The sequence below is a fragment of the Meles meles genome, chromosome 8, assembly GCF_922984935.1.
Source record: "Meles meles chromosome 8, mMelMel3.1 paternal haplotype, whole genome shotgun sequence".
NCBI classification, from domain to species: domain Eukaryota; kingdom Metazoa; phylum Chordata; class Mammalia; order Carnivora; family Mustelidae; genus Meles; species Meles meles.
Genome location: NC_060073.1, coordinates 86655810 through 86673886, shown reverse-complemented (window position 1 = coordinate 86673886; position 18077 = coordinate 86655810). Strand labels below are relative to the sequence as shown.

Genomic DNA, 18077 nt, shown 5'->3' with positions numbered 1-18077 from the left:
TTGCTGACCTTCTCCTCTTTGAATAAATCTGCCCCATTTCACTTTTCTTATTCTTTTCATTCTTTAGTAATTACTTTTCTCTGAACTTTTTTTTTAAGTTTCTTTCGATAGAGGTGAAGATCAGAACTAGATATAATATTGCAGTGGAAAGATTGATATCTGATTCCTAGACCTTGTATTCCTGCTAGAACTTTGTGCATGATTATTTTTGTGTGTGCTTATTTTTTAAATAATAATTACTAAATCTTAACAGATTTTTATCCACTGTGGGCTTCAGTTATTTATTCTTTGCTTTTTTACCATATGTTGTTTGTATGTTATACAGCTTTTATTTTTCTAAATCGCCGAAATGTTTAGCTGCTATGTTCAGATGAGTAGCATTTTATCACTTGTTTTATTAAGCATTGAATTAATTAGCATTTTCTTTATTATCTTCATCTTTGAGACACTATATCCTGTAAGAGGTTTTTGGTTAGTAAGTTGAGCATTAAGTAAAGATATTGGTGCAAAACACCAGTTTGAATGACTGAAGTCTTAATTTGAATAGATACTCTATATGATAAACTTTTCTTCTTTACTTTACATGTAATAAATGCTTTTTTTGTACTAATACATTACATTAAAGAAGACATTCTTCTTCAGTTCTCGTTTAATATACTTTCATTTGATAAATTACCGTTTCACTTGGCTGTCTAATAATCACGTTGAAAATATAGCTTAATTAATGCCATTGAAAGATAATTTAATTGTTTTTTGTAATTCTCATTTTCATATTCATTTTGAGTTTTAGAAAAGAGATGAGCAAGAAATTGGAAGTTATTACTGCCTTCAAAAAAATGTATTGTCCTTGGAACCACTTTTTTTCCCTGCCCCTTAGAGCCCTTAAAAAAAAAAATTGGTAACTAATGCCAATACAAAGAAGTTTAACCCATTATTCATGTTATTTAATACATTTCAAATGACAGAGTAGTGTGCACAGTGGCTTGTACATTTGAAGAAGGTAACTATGAGGCAATTCTATTAGGCCAGTGCTTTCTAAACCTTTCACTTAGCCTAGTCTGTGTGGAAAATGAAATGGTAACACATGTACAGCTCATGGAGATAAACTGATGGGGCTTCTGGGAACAGTCTGGGTGTTTCCACTGTGCCAGGCCACTCGTGGCCCCTATAAAAGCTAAGAGAGATAGATCTATTACAAATTTCTATCACACCTGTTGGAAAAAGCTCAGCATTATTGTGACCAGTAAGAGAAGTCAAGTTATAGCTAGTGTGCTAGGTAGGTATTGATAAGTTTACTGCTCACCTGTTCTTCTAAAGCACTGCTTCTCCAATTTTTTTAATTCAGGGAACCCTAATTAACCTACTGCATATTTATATAATATGTTAATGAAGAATAACTGTTTTCCAGATTTAAAAAATGTACTGCAAACAGTGACATTGTTTTATTTTATACTTTGTAAATCCCTTATTTCTAGTTTAATAGAAAACTTCTTGATTCTCATCTATTTTTGCATTCCATTTGTGTTAATTGTTTTGATTGAAGTGTGTGAAAAAAACGTGGCCTTACATGGATATGTAGATGGATAAGAAGTAATACTTTAATAGCCTTTCCAGCAATTTGTGGCTGTTTTTGATACTACACCAAAACTTAGCAAGTGGTTTCTTAAAATCCAGTTGTGTTGTGGAATCTGAAAGCATTATTGAATATTTCATATTCTGGGATCTCAGGACCATCTACATGGTGGAATATTAACTTAGATCATTCACAAGTTTCAGAAGTGGTTGTAATTATGGCTGAGGCTGAATACAGTAGAATCTAGAGAAACCAAGATGCAGGCTTCCAAATTTCTCCCTCGTGAAGGTCACACAGAAAAACACTTCTTCCTCCAGCAATAAACTGCATGACATATGTAGTGTTTCTGCTCAGGAAAGCCCACTTAAGTGTCAGACACTATGGCCTTTAATTGGGCTGGTCACATAAAACACTTTGTGCCTGCACAGTCATGATATTCACCATAAAACACTTTTGTTTACGCAATTGCAGAGACTTGTGCAGCAGGATTTAGTGCCTTAGGCATACAAAACCTTATTGATTAGTAACTTAGGGAACATTTCAAGAGCCTAGTTTTCAGAGGGTAGCCAAGGTTCAGGCCTGCTGTATAAACTTTTTTGGTAAGAATTAATCAGTTTGTTTATTTATTTATACTTTTATTTATTCATCTGAGAGAGACACAGTGAGAAAGGGAACACAAGCAGGGAGAGTGGGAGCAAGAGAAGCAGGCTTCCTGATGAGCAGGGAGCCCAATGAGGGGCTCCATCCCAGGACCCTGGGATCATGACCTGAGCCGGAGGCAGCCACTTAACCAACTAAGCCACCCAGGTGCCCCAAGGACTTTTTTTTTTTTTTTTTTTTTGAAGGATAATTGACATACACTGTTACATTAGTTTCAGGTATACAGCATAGTGATGTAACAATCCCATATATTATACTCTTCTCATTCTCACCACAATAAATGTAGTTTACTGTCACCATTCAATGTTATTGTGGTATTATTGGCTGTGTTGCTGGTGTTGTACTTTTTATCCCTGTGACTTATTATAACTGGACTTTGTACCTCTTAATCCCCTTCACATATTCTGCCTATCTCCCACTCTCCTCCCTTCTTGAACCACCAGTTCTCAGTGTTTATGAGTCTGTTTCTGTTTTGTTTGTTTATTAGGGTTTGTTTTTGTTTCTGTTTTGACTCCATATACAAGTGAACTCATGTGGTATTTGTCTTTCTCTGGCTTATGTATTTAGCATAAAACCCTCTAAGTTGATCCATCTTGTCATGTATGGCAAGATTTGTTCTTTTTTATGGCCGAGTAATATTCCATTATGTATATATGTGTGGCATTTCTAATACTCCGTTATATATGTCACATCCTCTTTATCTGTGGATGTGTGCTTAGATTGGTTATTATAAATAATGCTGCAGTAAACATAGTAGTGCGTGTGTTTTTTCAAATTAGTGTGTTTGGGTAATCAGTAGTGGAATTACTATTACTGGATCATATAGTATTTCCTTTTTTTTTTTTTTTAAGGAACCTCCTTAATGTTTCCACAGTGACTTCCACAATTTATACTTTTACCAACAGTGCATAAGCAATCCCTTTTCACATTCTTGTCAACACTTGTCATTTTTTGTCTTTTTGATACTAACTGTTCTTACTAGTGTGAAGTGATAACTCATAGTGGTTTTGACTTGCATATCCTGGTGATGAGCGTGTTGAACATCTGTTCATGTGTCTTTTGGCCATCTAGATATATCTTCTTTGGAAAAATGTCTATTCATGTCTTCTCCTTTTGATTGGATTATTTGTGGATTTTTTTGGTGTTGTGTTTTAGGAGTTCTTTGTCTGTTTTGGAGTTAATACTCCTTATCAGCATACATGATTTGTAAATATTCTGCCATTCAATAGCTTGCCTTTTTGTTTTGTTGATGTCTTCATTTGCTGTGTAAAAGCTTTTTGTTTGATACAGTCCCAGTAATTTATTTCTGCTTTTCTTTCCCTGGCATAAGGAGACATATCTATTAAAGTGTTTCTAAGGCCAACGTCCAAGAGATTACTGCTTATATTTTCTTTCAGGAATTTTATGGGTTCATGTCTCACATTTAGGTCTTTAATCCGTTTAGAATTTATTTTTGTGTATGGTGTAAGAAAGTGGTCCGATTTCATTCTTTTGCATATAGCTGTCCAGTTTTCCCACTACCACTTATTAAAGAGTCTGTCTTTTCCCCAGTGTATGTACTCACCTTCTTTGTCACAGATTAACTGATCATATAAGTTTATTTCTGGGCTTTCCATCCTGTTCCATTGATCTTTGTGTTTATGTGCCAGTACCATACTGTTTTGATTATGGTAGCTTTGCTGCAGTCTTGGAATCTGGGATTGTGATACCTCCAGCTTTGTTTATGCTTCTTAAGGTGGCTTTGGCTATTTAGGGTCTTTTATGGTTCCATATGAATTTTAGGATCATTTGTTCTCATTCTGTGAGTAAAACCGATTGCTATTTTGATAAGGATTACATTGAATCTGTAGATTGCTTTTGGTAATAGGGACATTTTAACAATTCTTTTCAGTCTATGAGCATGGTTTATCTTCCCATTTTTTTATGTTGTTGAGAAACATTGAAATAATTTTGGTGACAAATAAGCCATTCCAAATGGCTAGAAAAAGAGAGCATATAACTCATACTGGGTCTTTTTGTTAATCTAGCACATTTGTGATACTGTAGTTGCTGACATGCAGAACAAAACTGATGCGTTCCAGCCAATTGCTCTAATAACTGTAAATGCAGAAATAAAATACTGGCAAAGTCATACTCTATTAGGTGTAATCTAATGAAGGAATGCAAGAAATGTTTGGTATTACAAAGTCTGAGTCGTTTAGAAGAGGTTTTAAAAAGCCTGAATTAGGCACCTGGGTGGCTCAGTTGTTAAGCAGCTGCCTTCAGCTGAGGTCATGATCCCAAGTCCCGGGCTCAGTGGGAAGCCTGTTTCTCCCTCTCCTGCTTCCCCCTGCTTGTGTTCCTTCTCTCTGTGTATCTCTCTCTGTCAAATAAATAAATAAAAATCTTTAAGAAAATTAAAAATAAAAAGCCTGAATTGATGGGTTGCCTGGGTGGCATAGTCAGTTGGGTGTCCGACTCTTGGTTTCAGCTTGGGTCGCGATCTCATGGTGGGATCAAGCTCTACATCAGGCTCTGGGCTCAGAGCAGAGTCGGCTTGAGTTCTTTCTCCTTCTCCCTCTGTCCCTCCCCACCGTGTTCTCTTTCTGTGAAATAAATAAATGATTCTTGAAAAAACTGAATTGATATTAAAGGTATATATTGATTTTCTCCTTTCCTATTACATTTGTTATCTAATTACTCTAGGTTTTTTAGAGAATTGTTCCTTTAAATAATCCTAAATCTGGAATCTTTTCCTCTCCTCAGTCTTTTCCGTTGATTTTTTTAGGTTTCTACGTTGTATGTGTTTCATGTCTGTGTTCTTTCTAATTCCACTGTAGTCTCATTGCATAATAGAATAAGATGGTTATATTATAAAATGTATCAGTCTCCTCTTTGGAGCCTATAACATTCTAGGCTCTAAAAATTTAGCGAATGAATGAATTACATTAAGAAACAGAAAAGTGTGCCTTGTTTTGAGTAAGAAGCCTCGATTTTTACAAGATGACAGTTCTTCCTATGTATTATATGGTTTACATAACGTTTCATGTAAGTCATTGTTTAGGCGAAATGTTTCTGAATATGTTAATTTTAAGAATAAATTTGAAGTGTTTTAAGGATTTCTGTAATGTGGGAGACTGGCAGTATCAATGTTTATAAGGTTTTAATAGTTAAAATGCTGGAATAATAATAATAGAATCAGAATAAAAGTCCTGAAACTGTGGTTTTTATATATATATATATATATATATATATATATATATATATATAAATTTTTAATAGAAATCCAAAGTGAAATAACTGGAAGGAGCTTTTGTTTCTTAACCAAAATAACAGAAATATTGTAATTAATAGTGGTATGTGTTGCCAAAGACACATACATTTGATGAAAGTATAAATTGATACAGCCATTTATGAAGGTACTTTGTTTCAAAAACCTTTCAAATATGGATTTTTTTGACCCAGCAACTTAATTTTTCAATTTTTAGTTATTGACTATGAGGAAGTAATCTTTTAAGATTATCTGGTTATATGAGTTTCATAGTGCTAATGTCAAAAAGAAAACTTAGATAAATTTTGATTTAAATTTATTTTATTCATATCAAAAAAGATTGAAAGCAATAACCAAAAGTGATAGTCATTACCTCTTCGTAGTAAGAATATAAATTGTTCTTTTGTTGTATTTTCCTGTGCCTTCTATAGAGACCATGTATTACTTTTATAATCAGAAACTTTTGGTGGGGGGACAGTTTAAAGAATGAATAGAATTTTTCCCATAAAATGAAAAATTGAGATTTTAAAAAATAGTCCTTTTGTGCTTGAGTTCTGTAACTCTACAGTTGGAGTCTGCATGTGATCCTATTAATAAAACAGAAAGCAGATTGGTTGTTAATGTACTTTTGGACAGTTAATGAATTTTATATGATTAGCTAAATATTTTTACCATTTTATAAAATCTTCAAAATGTTTTACCATAATTTGGTTTTTGAGCATCTAGTGTATTTCAGAGACTCAGAGTATATCTTTAAATGGATTTTTTTTAAATGGATTTTTTAAAAAACAATTATGTGGCAGTAATAAGCATTTCATTTTTCCCAAAGAGTGTTTCTCCCCTGGGCCCACCCATGTTTTACTTTTTATTTAGATGAGGTTGTTTTTCATTAAACTCCATATATTTATATTATGCATGTTTGGATTTGGCAGCTATATTTTCTGCTCTGAAGAATCTTCAAGATAAGATTCGACGCTTAGAACTTGAAAGAATTCAGGCAGAAGAAAGTGTGAAAACCTTGTCTAGAGAAACAATTGAGTATAAGAAAGTATTGGACGAACAGATACAAGAAAGAGAGAATTCAAAGAATGAGGAGTCAAAACACAATCAAGGTTTGTTTAATTAGGAAGGAAATGAAACCTACAAATACACAAAATACAAAATGAAATACACAAAATGTCTTGTAAAATTATTCTAAAAGCAATTTCACATTAGTATTTTCTATTAGTCAGTGTCTTTGGGCACTCCAGAATTGCATTATACTCAGGTGCGTTTCGAAGAGCACATGCTGATGGTCCTGCATTATATTTACTGATTGAATTCAAGACAGATTGGACTAGCACATAGAAAGAGAATGACAGAAGTCATCTGAATAGGCTTCTAGAGCTATTGGAAAGTGTTTGTTGTATACATAGTAGAATTAATTCCCATTAAATAGCTTGTTAAAACTTCCCATGAGTGAGCTAATTTCTCCTTTTGTTACGTATTCTTTTTAGAACTGACATCTCAGTTGTTAGCTGCAGAAAATAAGTGTAATCTTTTAGAAAAACAGTTGGAATACATGCGCAATATGATAAAGCATGCAGAAATGGAAAGGACATCTGTCTTAGAGAAACAGGTATGGTGTATCACAGATTCGTCTTCAAGAATGTTAGTTATGGGGAAAATTAGACCTGAAGATCTTTTTCTCAGTAAAGACTTAACAGTTCTGTTATGATAATCATTTCTCCTTTTATCCTAATCCTGATAGTAGTACAAGTAGTTCATCTTGAGAAACAGCTCAGGTAGGCTTTGGGGGAAAATGTGATTTGTTTCTTCAGCATAGCTATAAAGAGGTTTCCTTTTTCCATGACCCTCACAAACCCTGCCATATCCTCTGCTTACAGCTTGGATAGCTTCTGGCTTTTGAACAGTATAACAGCCCAAGACTGAAATTACTTGAATCATTTATATATTGGGAAAGGGGTAGTCGGTTCAATCTGTCACATGATTGGAATTGGAAAACATTATATACAGTAATACACCAATTCTTTCATTTGGGGTATTCCAAGTTCTTAGGTTAGAAAGAAACTATAAGAGAAGAGTAAAATGTTTTGATTAGTATATCTGTTAGGCATATATAATAAATGTCTTTGAATTAATAACCTTGTTTCATTAGTAAATTTCAAAAATAGCCCATTTCTTAAGATTGGTACTGGAAATAAAGTATGATTTATGCCAATTTTTAACTATTTTTTTAAGGGCATTAACTGTCCACTAACCTAGCCTAGTTTAATGGTTTACTCTGTGACTGTCAGATGGTATTCTTTTCAACACCTTGACACTAAACCTAAAAATATAATACTAGATATTTTGCATAGAAATCAGAGACAGTATAAATGATAGATACAGAAAACATAATTATTGCCTTAATTACGAGATTAACTGTGTAAGTGAACCAGACTCATTGAAAGTATTAGTCTATGTGTATCTAATAAATCCCTGCTACCCCAGAGTATAATGAAAGTCTCAGTATATGGAACCAAATGTTGTAATAGTATATGGTGAGAACAATTCCACTTGTTTTCCCTCTGTGGTTTCATTTTAATATGTTCTCCTAGAATTTCTCTAGTATCTAAGTGGTTCTATGAAAGGCCAGACAAATATAGTATATAGTATATGCCCTGTGTCAGTTGCTTTTTGTTTTGTCAAATTTCATGCTGTTTATTACTGTTCCCTAGGTTTCCCTCGAAAGAGAACGACAACATGATCAAACACATGTGCAGAGCCAGCTTGAAAAGTTGGATCTTCTGGAGCAGGAGTATAACAAACTTACCACAATGCAGGCCCTGGCAGAAGTCAGTGAATGTTTCTTTCACTCATCAGTGCATAATACTGGTTCTTTTGTAAAACTGATCATTTTATAATACTGGATATTCATAGGAAGAAAAATGACCTTGTAGCAAAGAAACAGGAATTTTTAGAGGGCAAAAATGTAAATTTGGAGAAAGTGTTCACATTTTACAATCTTTTTTTTTAAAGATTTTATTTATTTATTTGACAGAGAGATCACAAGTAGGCAGAGAGGGGCAGGCAGAGAGAGAGGAGGAGGCAGGCTCCCTGCGGAGCAGAGAGCCTGATGCGGGACTCGATCCCAGGACCCTGAGATCATGACCTGAGCCGAAGGCAGCAGCTTAATCCACTGAGCCACCCAGGCGCCCCACATTTTACAATCTTGATGTAGATAAGGAAATAGTTCTTTTTGAAAATGTTGGAAGTGTAAATGTTTTTGATCATCCTTAAGGCTAGTATTACTTGGGTTAAGCTGTTCTCTTTAGTTTTAATTGGTTCACTTGGGAAATATTTTTACCTCTGAGATTAAGTCCCAGTTTAGCTTCCATGTACCCTATATGCCTTCGTTCAGAGCTCTGTGCTTTGGCCATAGATTTTACCCATAATTCTGTTCAACTGCCTCACAGCTACTTCACAAATGACTAATAATGAATCACAAAGAGTGTCATGGTTACTGGCAACCACAGTCCCATTACTAGAGTGAACTAACAAGCATATATTTACTGTGCTAAAATTTTATAACAGATTACTATGTTGCTGTTTTAAATTTTACATAAAGACACTAAATCTTTCACTAACCACTTTTAATATTTTTATCATTAGAAAAAAATGCAAGAGTTAGAAGCAAAGCTCCGTGAAGAAGAACAGGAAAGGAAACGTATGCAAACTAAGGCAGCCCAGGTAAGTTGCAGTGTTAGCAGGTAGGCTCCTCATATTTCATACTTTTTTTAATACAAAAGATTAAATGTGGACTTCTTAAATTATTTATATTTTGGAATAACCCAATGTATTAATTGTTAGACATAGCTTGATAGGGAAAATAAACCTGTATTTTTACAAGGAGAGAGTAAAAGTTGAGCAGTTTTTTAGAGTTGTTTAAATTGTGGTGTTCCAATCAGCATTTTAAAAAAATCAGTAGACAAAAACATCAAAGATAATATATATAATGTAATACGTAATTATGTAAAATTTCTCACACGGGACACTACTGGAAATGTTTGAAAGCCATCATGTAATTTCCATCTTACTCATTTTCCTTTTCTTTAGTGGCTTCAAAACACCGGGACAGAAATTGAGGTAATAGGCTGCCCCACTAGCTAGTGACCCATACTAATTCACCACAGTGACCTTCCATAAAGGGAAAGTTAGCTCTGTTTGCTCCTAGTCTTTGATTTTATCCTGTGCATTGGCTACCAAATAGAATAGGTGGGGCAGTGTGAATTCACAGAAACACTGAGTTTGTGTAAACCAACCAAAACTTCCATTTCTTAAAGATACAGTAATACTTTTGTACACTGTAAGTCTTAGAAAACACCTTGTTTGTAACTGAAGACTCTTTTACGAGCTTATTTGTTTAAATACCTCCCATATATTGCCCTCCCACTTCCAAAGTCTTTAAGTTTTATAAATTTGTATGTATCTCTTTCCATCATATTAACACAAGAAGCAGGTCTTGATTCCAAAAACAGTTAGTAATAGAGGCTCTGCAGTTCAGGCTGTGGTCAGATGCCAGTGGTGTCCTGAGCTCAGTTCATATGTGGGCTTGCAAGACTGTAAACATTCTGTTCTCTATGTCATCTTGTCTACTTCTTCGTTATTTCCCAGAATTCATTGAATTAACATAATTTCTATTAAACCTGATGTATTTTCTTTCTCCATTTCCTTACTTATAACGTGCAAACTCATGGATTGTGCTTTATATATATTGTGGCATTGTGGTGGTGAGTTCTATTATACCTGAAGTAAAAATTAAGCAGGTTCATTATTTAAATTTTAATTTACAGTATTTTTGCTTTCTTTTTTCATTTCTCAGGCATAAAGAAGGGGCCAAATACTTATTACTGGTAATATAGTAAATTTTTTTTAAAGATTTTATTTATTTATTTGACAGAGAGAGATCACAAGTAGGCAGAGAGGCAGGGGGAGGCAGGCTCCCTGCTGAGCAGAGAGCCCGATAGGAGGCTTGATGCCACGACTCTGAGATCATGACCTGAGCTGAAGGCAGAGGCTTAACCCACTGAGCCACTCTGGCTCCCTGAAAAAGTTTTGAGTTCTGATAGTGAACTCTATTACAGTGGAATAACAATGACCAGGGACTGTACATGGTTCCAAGTCAAGCTAACCTTTTTTTGTTTTTGTTTTTTTTTAAGAGATTTTATTTATTTGAGAGCATATGAGCACATGGTTGAGGAGGGTTGTAGAGGAGAGAGATAGGGAGAAGCAGACTCCCCAGTGAGCAGGGAGCCAGGTGCCAGGCTCAATCTTAGAACCCCAGGAATCATGACCCTGAGCCAAAGGCAGACACTTAACCAACTGAGCCACCCAAGCACCCCCAAGTCAAGTTAACCTTAACTTTCCTAGACTTGGGCAAGGTATTTAACCATTCAGAGCTTGGGTTTTAACATGATGAAGTGGTCTTCATATTATATCTTCCAAGTATTGGAGAGATCAAACAAGAAAAAAGACAAAGTATTAAAGTATTCAAATGGTAAAATTCTGCCACACAAATAGATAACCACTACCAAGAAGAAATAAATAAACTGGAAGTTAAAACATTCAGAAAAAAATTGTTCTTTTTATGCTGTTCAAGCTCTTGGCTTCATAGGTATTCCAGAAAGTAATTTTATGTTCAGTGAATTCTATCTATTCAGTTTACTATATATAAAGCATTGTTAGATGCTTAATGTAGATGCTCCTGAGGGTAAGCATCCCTCTCTTGCTTTGTCTCTGAGCAGATTCTCTGCCTAATGAATGCAGTCATTGTAGGAATTATTAGTATTTTATTTCTTTAATCCATTGGTTCTGAGTGTTTGTTCCAGCTCCATCATAATTTCCCGGGGAACTTTAAAGTACTTTTTAAACAATGAGGTCCAGAGAAAATCATTACAATCTGAATGTTTCTCATAAACTCCAAGTGAGTTTGATGCACAGGCTGTATTAAAACAGGCTGGTTTGAAAAATCACTGTTGTAGACAAATACACATACGTGTGTGTGTATATTTATGTTTTTGTTGTTGTTGTTTTAGGAAATCTGAAAGTTGGTTTAGGGATGGTACCAGTCTTTATTTGATATCCCTAGAAATTGGTTATGGAATTCCTACCATATGCAAAGGAAATTATTTTTAAATTAATGTAGTCAGTAAGCTACTAGAGAAAAGGGCATAACAGCATCTGCTGTTCTTTACCATACCTTTCAGTTCTTTTGGACATAAATTTCCAGTTTCTTTTTCTTCAAATTATAAGAGTATGAATTTTCTAAAGAGGAAGAAATGTATTTTGCTCTCCAACTGCTTTCTGCCTGGCACTGATGTGGTTGCCATGTGTAAAAAAGAAAATATTGAAACAATGGTTTCGAATTAGATATATTGCATTTAACTCATTAGGTGTAATTTATGGAACAACTACAAATAATGGAGCTAAAGTGTTCCAAGCTTTAAAAAAAATGATAACACAGCACTTCAAGATAAAATGACGGACTTGTAATTGATTTAAAATATTTAGTAAATGTTGAAAGATTGATTCAAGACGGGTTATACAGCTGTGATGTGTTTTCCAGTCAGATACTACTATAGGTTTTTACAGGTCTTTACAAGGCAATTCTCAGATTTAAATAATAGCTTTTATTCTTATAGCATTAAATTTATGCTGTCCTGTTTTTTTTTTTTTTAGTTGCAGACTGGTCTAGAAACAAATAGAATTGTCTTTGAAGATAAGGCAACTCCATGTGTTCCCACTGCAAGAAGAGTTAAAAAAAAGAAGTCAAAACCACCAGAAAAGGTACAAAAATGGGACCAGTAAGTCAAAGTGCTGATTATCACTTAGCGTAATTTATGTGAAAATACTCAAAACAGTGTGGTACATCAACCTTTGATCTCTTTCATTCAGTTTCTTCATTGGGAAAATGGGGGTAATAATTACATATAAATTTTTATGTTAGTAGATAACATACATGAAAGCATTTTAGAACTGCAAAACGCTATGCAAATCTTAATTATTATTCAGTATTTCATTAATGACCTTTTACTCTTAAATGTTTTTAGGTGTATCTGACTGTACGTGCATCACATACTTAGACACACAGTTTCTTTACTGAGACTGTAATTACTGTTTTGGCACATACTGTTTTTTCCTTCCTAGCATTTCTTAGGCTAGGATGCATATCGTCAAGTATTATTAGGGGCTCGAGAACATTCCAGTATAGATAAAGCAAGTAGTAGCCCAGCAGTAAGCTGAAGTTTCAGGTTAGTGGTATATGGTCAACTTTTATCATGTAAGTAAACTTGTTTTTCTTTCCTTTCCATTCAGAAAGGTTCTAGGAACTATTTTGCTGCACAACCACATTATAGATTATGCTTGGGGGATATGCCTTTTGTAGCTGGAAAGGTGAGTTGGTCAAAGTCTGGATTTTTTTCTTTACAACTTAGCTCTTTGAATTAAATCAGCTCATACACCTGTATGCCTAGAAATGCTGAAAACATTTTTCTGCCCCTTTACCAGCATGGATCATAGTGATGTGAGAACGAGATAGAAGAAGGTATTATGGGATTGGGAAAGCAGGACTGAGACTAGGGGACTTTAAAGCAGGTAAAACATATGTGCAAGGAAAGTTACGAACAAAATCCGACACCCTGGTTTGGAGAAGGAATGGTTGCAGACAGTAGTAAATGAAATAGGAAATAGTATATTTGTAGCGTTGGATTTTTAGTATCAACCTTGTTCATTTATATTTAAATATAGGTAGATATTTTAATAAATAGAAATCATATACCGTTTGTCCTCACACGCATATTAAGAACGCATTCTCCAAGAGGCAGTCAGAAATAGACCTCAATTTTCTTTTCCTTCAGTGTTTTTTTTATTTTTTATTTTTTTGAGAGATTTTATTTATTTGACAGAGAAACACAAGCAGGGGGAGTGGGAGACGGAGAAACAGTCCTCACCAATGAGCAGGGAGCCCGGATGCAGAGCTAGGTCCCAGGACCCTGGGATCATAACCTGAGCTGAAGACAGACACTTAACGACTGAGCCACCCAGGTGCCCCTCCTTTAGTGTTTAAATGTAGAGATGATAATTTTGTCAAATATCAGCAAGTACTAGGTCATTTCTAATAAGTGCTTAACTCTGTTAGTTTAGGGGCCCCTGGATGGCTCAGTTGGTTGAATAGCTGACTCTTGATTTCAGCTCAGGTCATGATCTCAGGGTCCTGGGATCAAACCCCAAGTCCTTCTTTGCACTCAGCAGGGAATCTACTTGAGATTCTCTCTCCCCCTGCCTTTCTCCCCACTACTCTAGAAAATAATCTTTTTTTAAAAAATACATCTAATGAGACCTCATTGATACATTTCTAGACCACTTTATTTGAAAGCTCCTAAGTAAGTTAAAATCTTTCACTATAAATTATCGTTGTTCTTTTTCTGCTCTCAGGGATCCACGTAGAATAAATGAGCCCTTGACTGTAGAGTAATATAAAAATTTTGAAAACTTTATTCTCATCTTCTATTCTAGGTTATAAACACGTTTTCTTCAGCTATTCACGATGTGTTTTGTTTTTTTTTTTTTTTTAATATATTATTTGTTTATTTGACAGAGCAGAGAGGCAGGCAGAGAGAGAGAGGGGGAAACAGGCTCTCCGCTGAGCAGAGAGCCCGATGCGGGGCTCGATCCCAGGACCCCGAGATCATGACCTGAGCCGAAGGCAGAGGCTTTAACCCACTGAGCCACCCAGGCGCCCCTCACGATGTGTTTTAATGAGTTTATCTCCTTATCACTCTCTTCCTTTCTAAATGTGGTATGACTAGCACAGAATAGAGACTTTGTCACGTGGTGACAAAGCTCAGCCTAGCATCGTATTAATGTTCTGGCAGAAGCCACATGATCAATCCCTCTCATGAATTTTAGAGTCAACTGAAGTAACAGGTGTTTTCCTGGATCTTTGCATTAGCTTCTATAGTGTAGGTCCTAAACTTGTAGATCTAACTATTTTATACAGAATTTGTAAGTAAATGAAACTCTATAGGAATAGATTCACCCTGTCCCATGTTACATTAGAATCTAGTTCATTATTTGTATTATTTCCAAATATTGCCTATCATTGATAATTCTCATTGAAGTCATTAATACAAAGTTTGAACAAAGCAGGTTCAGAGACCAGTCTTTTCAACCTAAACTCTCCTTCGGAAGTTATTTGTACTCTTTGTGAAATATTATTCAAATAGGGGTGCCTGAGTGGCTCAGTTGGTTAAGCATCTGCCTTCAGCTGAGTTCATGATCCTGGAGTCCTGGGATTGAGTCCCTCATCAGGGCTTCTTCTCCCTCTGCTCCTCCCCTGTGCATGCTTTCTCTCTTACTCACTCACTCTCAAATAAATAAATAAAATCTTTTAAAGAAAATTATTCAAATAGCTAAGAATGTGCTGTCACCTAGCCAAGTGTTCTCAAACTGTCTATTGTGAAGGATCAGTTTTTTTTTTTTTTTAAGATTTTATTTATTTATTTAACAGACAGAGACCACAAGTAGGCAGAGAGGCAGGCAGAGAAAGAGGAGGAAGCAGGCTCCCCGCTGAGCAGAGAGCCTGACACAGGGCTCGATCCCAAGACCCTGGGATCACAACCTGAGCCAAAGGCAGAGGCCCAACCCACTGAGCCACCCAGGTGCCCCTCTGTTTTTATTTAAAAGGCAATAAAAATGAATTACTAGAAAAATGAAATTAAAAAAACATAAAGTACATGTCCTAAGTTTTAAATTATAGATTGAACAAACAAAAAATTAATAAATACAGTCAGCAAAATAACAGGAAAAAGAGTTTTAAAAACTACATAATGCTTATTGAAAGTATACATAGACAGTATCACCAACACAAGTTACGAGCGGAATAATGATTTCACATACTCACATATTTTCACACTCTAAATGATTACTATGTATATCAGCATTTAAATTGTTAACAAGAGGGGCGCCTGGGTGGCTCAGTAGGTTAAGCCTTTGCCCTCGGCTCAGGTCATGATCGCAGGGTCTTGGGATCGAGCCCCGCATCGGGCTCTCTGCTCAGCAGGGAGCCTGCCCCCTCCTTCTGTCTGCCTCTGCCTACTTGTGATCTCTCTCTCTGTCAAATAAATAAGTAAATAAAATCTTTAAAAAAGAATAAAAATGAATTGTTAACGAGACAAATGAATTTGGTTCTTGATAATCAGGTTTGTATTGATGACCGCAGAATTGCAAGGGAGAATGTCTATCTAAACCATTTTAATTGTAGGTGAATTTAAATCATCTTGATAAAAACATAGACTAACTTTTTAATTTTGAAAAGGTTCTAGATTTATAGGAAATTGCAAAAATAATAAAGGGCCCCTGTACCCTTATCTGGTGTACCACAGCAGTGGTACATTACATAACATAGTAGAGTTTCACAACCAGGAGATTAATATTGGTACAATCCATAGACCTAAGTCAGATCTCTCTAGTTTCACATGTCCTTGTGTGTGTGTATGTGTGCACATGCACGTGTGGATTTAGGTCAGTGCGAATTTATCACATATTCATGCAACCACCACGAGCATTCCATGCCTGCAGTTTTGCCATTTCAAAAACAGGAGTCCTGCAGGATGTGACCTTTTTGATATTGACCTTTTCACTCAGTATAAATCCCTTAAGATTCATCAAATTGTTGTGTATATCCATAGTTCCTTCCTTTCTCTTCGCTGCATATCCCATGGTGTGAATGTATCATGGTTTAATGATTCACACACTTAAGGACCTTTGGGTTGCTCCCAGTTTCAGTGTTCACAAACAAAACCAGTATAAACATTGTGTACAGGCTTTTGTGTGAACATAAGTATTCATTTCTATGGGATAAATGTCCAGGAATGTGATCACTGGGTTTATGGTAAGTGTATATTTTCTTTTTAAGCTATCGACTTATTTTTAAATGATTGTAACATTTTTCATTCCTAGTAGCAGTGCCCAAAAGATGAAATTTTTTCCCTATCCTTACCAGCATTTAGTATTGTCACTTTTTATTTTAGCCGTTCTGAGTGTATGATATCTCACTGTGCTTTTAATTTATATTACAGTAATTATGGTAGTCCTATTTTCATGGCTTATTTACCATCCATATATCCTCTAATGAAATATTTACCTACATTTCTTGCCCTTTTTTAATTGGGCTGGTTATTATGGTTTTTTTTTTAATTGTTTGTTTTTACTGTTAGGTTTTAAGAGTTCTGTATTTTGATAAAGTCATATATCAGATACATAGTTTGTGAGTATATTCTCCCAGTCTTTCTTTCTCTCAGAGTGTTTCACAGAGCAGCTTTTTGTTGTGATGAAATCCAGTTAATTGACTTTTGCTTTTTATGGATCATGCTTTTGCTGTCAGGTCTAAGAACTCTTTTCCAGGACTGATTTCCTGTAGATTTTCACTTTTTATATTTTATAGTCTCATATTTTACATCTAAATCTGTGATCTTCTTGAAATGATTTTTGTACAGCATGAGGCTTTGTTAGGTCAAGGTTTGTTTTTTATTCTGTTCCATCGATATATGTGTTTACCTCTTTGCCAGTACCACACTGCCTTGATTACTGTGGCTTTTCTTTTTTTTTTTTAAGATTTTATTTATATATTTGACGAAAGAGAGCGAGACAGGTAACATAAGCAGGAGGAGTGGGAGAGGGAGAAGCAGCCTCTGCACTGAGCAGGGAGCCCGATGCGGGGTTCAATCCCAGGACCCTGGGATCATGACCTGAGCCGAAGGCAGACGCTTAACAACTGAGCCATCCAGGCACCCCATACTGTGGCTTTTTATAGTAAGTCTTAACATCAGGCAGAGTGGTTCTTTTCTCTGTTCTTCTTTTTCAAAATTGTTTTAGCTCTTCTAGTTTCTTTGACTCTTTTTTTTTTTTTTAATATATTTTATTTATTTGACAGAGAGAGATCACAAGTAGGCAGAGAGGCAGGCAGAGAGAGTGAGAGGGAAGCAGGCTCCCTTCAGAGCAGAGAGCCCGACGTGGGACTTGATCCCAGGACCCTGAGATCATGACCTGAGCCGAAGGCAGCGGCTTAAACCACTGAGCCACCCAGGCGCCCTCTTTGACTCTTTATAAGAATTCTAGAATAAGTTTGTCTCTGTCTACAGAAAAATCTTGTCATAATGTTGGTTGGAATTACATTATACCTATAGATCAGCTTAGGGGAGTTGATGTCCTTGTTACGTTGAGTCTTCCAGACCATGAGTACACTATAGCTTTTATTTATTTATTTAGATCTTCAGTTTCTTTCATCAGTATTTTGTGGTCTTCGGCAGATTGGTCCCATGTCTGTTTTATTAGATTTTAAACTCACATTTTTTTTTTTTTGGAGCAAGTGTAAGTTATATTTAGTTTTAATGTAGTTTCTTTGTTATCATTGCTATTATATTTAGTTTTTGTATGTTGAGCTTACATTCTCTGATTTCACTGAATTACTTCCTAGTCCTAGGAATTGTTTTTCGGATTGGTTTGGATTTTCTGTGTAGAGAAGTATGTCATCTGTAAATAGAGACAGTTTTA

At 35.3% G+C, this 18077-nt stretch overlaps 1 protein-coding gene across 2 annotated transcripts in view; it reads left to right on the top strand.

Annotated features, from left to right (window-relative positions):
• Positions 1-18077, top strand: part of CEP57 (centrosomal protein 57) — a 36937-nt gene that overhangs the window by 12255 nt on the left and 6605 nt on the right. The window contains exons 3-8 of one of the 2 annotated variants that reach the window (XM_046014975.1): positions 6416-6595; positions 6980-7101; positions 8204-8320; positions 9138-9215; positions 12210-12311; positions 12840-12917. In XM_046014975.1, the coding sequence (XP_045870931.1) occupies positions 6416-6595; positions 6980-7101; positions 8204-8320; positions 9138-9215; positions 12210-12311; positions 12840-12917 (677 nt within the window). Of the gene's footprint in view, positions 1-6415; positions 6596-6979; positions 7102-8203; positions 8321-9137; positions 9216-12203; positions 12312-12839; positions 12918-18077 lie in introns of both variants that reach the window. The other variant, XM_046014974.1, reaches the window with a different exon arrangement.